Here is a 5,389-nt window from a genome sequence, read left to right as displayed (position 1 = left end):
TGAATCAGACCTGACTCAACTCTAAGCAGTAGCAGCACTACAAGAAATATGTCAACTTGTGACCCTCACTATTGGCCGCTGAAAGGTCATAGTTTTTCATTTGCAACCTTTTTGTGACAAAAACAGAAGGTCAAAAGCTGGCGGTCGTAAACTAAAATTAACGCCCTTCTCTCAGAAGGTCGTTGAACTCATAACCTTTTGTTTTGGTCATTGGCTGTCTACCCAAGCCACGTCGGATCCGACGTGGCAATCTGACGTGGCAAAATTGCGACCAATTGAAAAGGTCAAAAATTAGAATCGGCCATGTCCAATTGGATGTTTATATGGGTCGAGCCTATTAATTCAACCCATTTGTTGTTTTTTTTCTTTCAATTTGGGTAAGCTACACGGGCCAGGCCCTATAATTCGGCCTTTTTATTTTTGGGTTGTGTCCCTTCTTTTTCCTTTTTCAAATGGGTCTCAATTGTCAAATTCTGATAAGCGGGTCCCAAATGTCCGTTTCTGGTTAGTGGGTCCTTGTTGTCGTGGTCATGTTCCTTAGATTTCAATATGCCAATAATTAAACAACCAATATTTAAATCAAAATAGACAGAAAACAGGTGTAATACTTCAAATAACAAGAAGCAACAATCTGTTACATCAACACATACAAATGTGATCATAGTATAACAAGCTCAATAGGTGCACAATATGTCACATGAGCCGATGAGCATCAAGCTCTACTGTATAACAAGCCCTATATGTCACAGTTCGTGCTTCAATTTGTTCCAATAGGGATCAGCATCAAGGGCTTCATTACTCCTTGAACTAGCTCCGATGAGCTTGAACTATGCTTCTTCCGACTTCTTCGTCTTGATGCTCGCGACGAAACATGAAACGCCAGCATCTGCACGTTAGAGAACAAAATGGTTAGGTACAAAATGAAAGCAAATCTAACAGCATATATCTAACAGTAGATACAAAATAATGAAGGCCAATCCGTGTGCATATATACTAGCGTGCATATATACCAGCAGAACACATAAACCCATCCATCCATCCATCAAATATACCAGAACACATAAAACTCATGCAGTACCAAATTCAAAGATTTTGTTGTAGCTAACAGAAGTATGGAACAATAGTTAACAACTCAAGTCAGAAAAGGTAGGAGTGTCTCTCTAAGAGACACAACTGATACTGATCAAAGATAATAACAGAGCACAAAATAAGGTAGGTACATTGACTTCTTTAAAGACAATAAGCAGGACCAACAGATTCACATGTTACATCAGCATGAAGTTACAATGGCAGATGCCAGGCTGTAGGAGGAATCAACAGCGGCAAGTAGCAGCATCTACGAGCAGTGCTTAGGAGCAGCAGCAGTGACTAACTAGCAGGAGTAGTAGCAAAACAACGGGCGGCGGCAGCGGAGTAGCAAGCAGGAGCAGCTACTGCATCTGATGGTTGGTAGTGAAACAACGGTGCATCGTCAAGGACACAAGTCCACCAAAAAATCAAGCATGCCATGCCACAACTCTGAACTCAAGGAGGAAGTAGAGACAAGCCATGACTTACAGTTGTAGCTTAGAAGCCAAGCATAAGGGCAATTCAAGTACAAAACTCTGGAGTTAATACTTGGTTCTTGACAGACTTGGTCATCTTGTGGAACTCCTTGCGCATCAGAGTCTTGTGCTGGAGCTTGGCAGGGGTGTTCTGCTTCTTGGTCTTGGTCGTGGATAGGACAACAGCCTTGTCCTCTCCCGCTGATGGCTGGACCGCCACGGTCTTGCTGTTCGCCAAGCCTGAAACCACATCAGCCCCACAGCAAGTTAGCTCCTTGCAGAGACACTTGCAATCAAAAGGGTTAAAAACAGTGCAAACAGCTACGGACCCGAGAACTTGTAGGAGTGGACATTGTAGAGGTTGTTGGGCTCCTTGCTGAACTGCACCTTGGTGTTGTTGCCGAACTGCTTGATCAAGAAGTAGTTGTTCTTCTTCACGAGCTCCCAGACCGGAGACCCTGGAATGGTAGTCATTTCCCCTGGCCTACATCTCCAAAACAACAACCAAAAGTCAGATCCTACAGCTAGCAACAAGCAACAGGATGCCCTAATCCTACAGAATGTGGAATCATTTAACCATTTGACGCAAAATTGTATGCTGATTGCAAGTAGAAACATGGGTTACAAAAAATATACAGCAGAAGCAGCAGTGAAGCTTGAGCGTCCCATCGACTACTAACAAGTACGAATAGATCTCACTGGCAAGAGGAAGTCATAGTATGCAGCTCTAACGCGGGTTGGGATCTAGCCTAGGACGAACCGCATACGTTTTACATGGGCACACAAATATCATAAACAAGTATGCACAGATTATGATTGAAATCTTGCTAGCGAGCAGTCAAGTATTACATCTTTGCATGGTAGAATACAAATATTATAAACGTTGCTTCACGGCCACTGATTACTTGCTCGTTGCGCGGAGATTTTAATCAGTGTGACAACTAGTCGCTAGATACAAAACAATTCATATAAACAGGGCATGTTGACCTATGTGTAGAACCGGCACCGGCGACGCAGCTGATCTGGATATGGATCGGCGGTGGGATGCCTACATCAAGATTCAACAATTAAGGTTTCATCAGTAAATCATAAGAAAGAAAATCTCAAGTCAAGTTTTCCTGAATCAACTAGACTTCACTGTGTAGGTACTACCAAGTACAATCAACTTAAATAGCTAAGGACCACGCTTTAGTTCTACATCTCTACAGTTCTATATTTACCAACCCAATATGCCCAATTTCCCACAGACCGATTAAAAGTTATTATAGCTTACAGGTTAAGCCTAGGGAATCAAAGGAAATACACATCAGAAATGTTAGGTACATGTTGGGTCAGCACTACAATGTTTCACACTTATTTTGCACAAAAAACAATAGGAGGTTTGTTGTACTCGATTAGGAAACAGTGAAAATGGCGGGGTGAATAATTTCATCTGTGCATATACAAGGATGACATTGTGAGGTACTAGCACACACAAAGCACTAGTTTACCAATCAGGCTATCGCTGCTCGAAATGAAGAGGCTTCGCTGCTAGAATTCACTGCCAAGGTACTAACAAAATAATAAATACCTAAGTGTCAAGCTACAACTCTACATTTCTACATGTTCTCAAGCAGAAAAAATGCTTTGTGTGTGCACTGCGTGCCTACTCCAGCTTCCTTACATTGCAGATCTGCTCCCCATGGAAACCACCAGCCGCCAGGAGGTTGTCTTTCACTGTCATGGTGCTGATTTTCACCCTGCACAAGGGCCGACCTCCCTGCATATCCTGCACAGTGTGGTCGCATAGTGGATTAGAGATTGACCGGCATTCCGATGAATTGGACTATCACATCGCTCTGTGGTAGATCACCTGATTTGGGCATGCCACGTTGAGCAATTCTTTTCCTCTCTGGAGTAAGGACCACCAGTGCCTCACAGAATAGTTCTGCATCACGTACACATCATGCTTGGAAGTAGCCCACAGGAGGTTCCTCGGCTGCACATGTACAAGTATAGGTCAGTGCGTTCGTACCAGAATTCTTCTTAAAACTCTTCAGAAATACAATGATGCAAATGAGCGCCATTTTATTCAAGCACACCTCGGGTAATTACAACTATGTGATTCTACTGAGAATCTAGATCTCCTTCAGGTTTTTATTCATTTAATCAAACGATAGAATTCCAAGCCTGCATCCTTCTGTACTAAATGGAAATTATACATGATAAGAATAGACACCAGTAAAATAGAAGACAACAATTTTTTTTGCACAATTCATTTACACTTCAACGGTGTAGCATTCTAGAGTGCAGACTATGCCCATCAAGCCGAAAACAAATCCTATCACCATCATTTCACCACCACCGAGTTTTTGACAGCAAGGGACACTACAACATGTTCTAGTTTTTATGCAATTTTAGTTTAGATCTCATTTAAATTTATGTAGTAATATAGTTTATGCTACTAGTCTGAATCGAGTTCAAATCATGTTTGATGGACTAGTTTGAATCAAATTAACATGAATTTGTGTTTAATTCTTTAAGGAGTTAAGTTTAAGGATTCAGCTAGGAACCACTAATTTATAGAGGAGCAAATTTGAGGAGTTAAAGATAAGAGGCCATATAGGGATCGGTTAGAGATGCTTGAGCACGCGCGCAGCCATTTCAATAGTTGAGGATGCAGGTAGGGGCACACGCGTGCTCACACAGACAAGGACCAAATAGAAGAGGTGAAGGGAGGAGGCCGTACCTTGGACGAGGTGGTTGGCCATGGACTCGACACGGCATCCGTCGGCAGCACCCCGGCCTAGGGTTTCGGATCGGAGAAACGACAACGCGGGAGAGGGGCCAGTCAAGTCAGTATCCACCACCATTTTTAGGAAGGAATCCACGCTGATATGAGAGCACGATGGGGGGGTACCTTTGACCAGCGCTTCCTCGAATGAAGCGGCGGCTGTCCCCGCGGCGCGCCCCGGTGGAGGAAGAGGCGGGGCGGCGGCGGGCGGCGGCGGGGGCGGCGCGTCGGGGTCGGGGGCGGGGACCCAGACTTGGCTACCGTCAGGCCGGCCCCAGACCTGCCACCTTCTCGGCATCGCGGCGGGGGTCTCTCCCAGAATCTCGGCGGTGCTTGATGGGGAGGTGCTTGATGGGGAGGTGGGCGGTGCTGGGTGGCGAGGGCTCGGCGCTCGGTGGGGTGGGAGACTGGCGTTGGAGGCATGGTGGCTGCACTGGACGGCCAATGAGGCGCTGGTCGATGGGGAGGGAGGCGGCGCTAGAGTGGCTGGACGATGAGGTATCGGCCCTCGATGAGGAGGGAGATGGCACTAGAGGAGTGGGGGCAGCAGCGGGTGTGGGGTGCGGCGGCGCCGGACGGGATTTGGGAGGAGGGGCGGCGCGATGCAGATGTGAGATGGGGAGGACGATGACAGAAGACTGAAGCTGAGCGAGGGGATGGAAGGGGATCGATGGATGGATGTGGGAAAGAAAGGAGGCAGGGGGGTGGATTGAAAATGACCTGTTAGGGTTTCAGGGTTGGTGTGGAAGGGTTGAGGATGGCTGTTGGATCCGCGAGCATCCGACGACGTAGGATGCGTGATCCGTGTGAGATGTCCACAGACTAATCAGGATGTAGTGTGATGTTATTGACCATTTAAATAGGTCATAGTTGCCTAAAATTAACGTGTTAAAATCAAGTCAATTATTTTATGACCTGAAAAATTCAAAAAGAAAATGCAAAACCTTCTCATTATGTCACTAAATGTGAACAAGTTTTCAGGAAAAATAACAAACAAGAAATAAGATAAATAACTTTTAAAAGGTGTCGTGAGAAATGAGTTTTTGGAAAAAAAATATTTTCCATTTTTTTT

At 45.1% G+C, this 5,389-nt stretch overlaps 1 protein-coding gene across 2 annotated transcripts; it reads right to left on the bottom strand.

Moving 5' to 3' along the window:
- Positions 1-585: 585 nt before the first annotated feature.
- Positions 586-5,011, bottom strand: LOC123102707 (60S ribosomal protein L28-1). Of its 2 annotated transcripts, XM_044524128.1 has the most exons (8): positions 4,444-4,664; positions 4,273-4,329; positions 3,397-3,522; positions 3,208-3,312; positions 2,532-2,592; positions 1,874-2,028; positions 1,558-1,784; positions 586-886 (listed from the first exon to the last, which is right to left on the bottom strand). In XM_044524128.1, the coding sequence occupies exons 3-7, from the start codon at positions 3,407-3,409 to the stop codon at positions 1,591-1,593; spliced, it is 528 nt and encodes a 175-aa protein (XP_044380063.1). In that variant the 5' UTR covers positions 3,410-3,522; positions 4,273-4,329; positions 4,444-4,664; the 3' UTR covers positions 586-886; positions 1,558-1,590. The 2 variants fall into 2 exon arrangements, with proteins under 2 accessions (XP_044380063.1, XP_044380062.1); XM_044524127.1 differs by lacking the exon at positions 2,532-2,592 and having other exon boundaries at positions 4,444-5,011.
- Between the last annotated feature and the right edge of the window lie 378 nt (positions 5,012-5,389).

The sequence above is a fragment of the Triticum aestivum genome, chromosome 5A, assembly GCF_018294505.1.
Source record: "Triticum aestivum cultivar Chinese Spring chromosome 5A, IWGSC CS RefSeq v2.1, whole genome shotgun sequence".
In the NCBI taxonomy this organism is placed as follows: domain Eukaryota; kingdom Viridiplantae; phylum Streptophyta; class Magnoliopsida; order Poales; family Poaceae; genus Triticum; species Triticum aestivum.
Note: the sequence above shows the minus strand (reverse complement) of the source record. Positions and strands in the feature narration are given on the sequence as shown.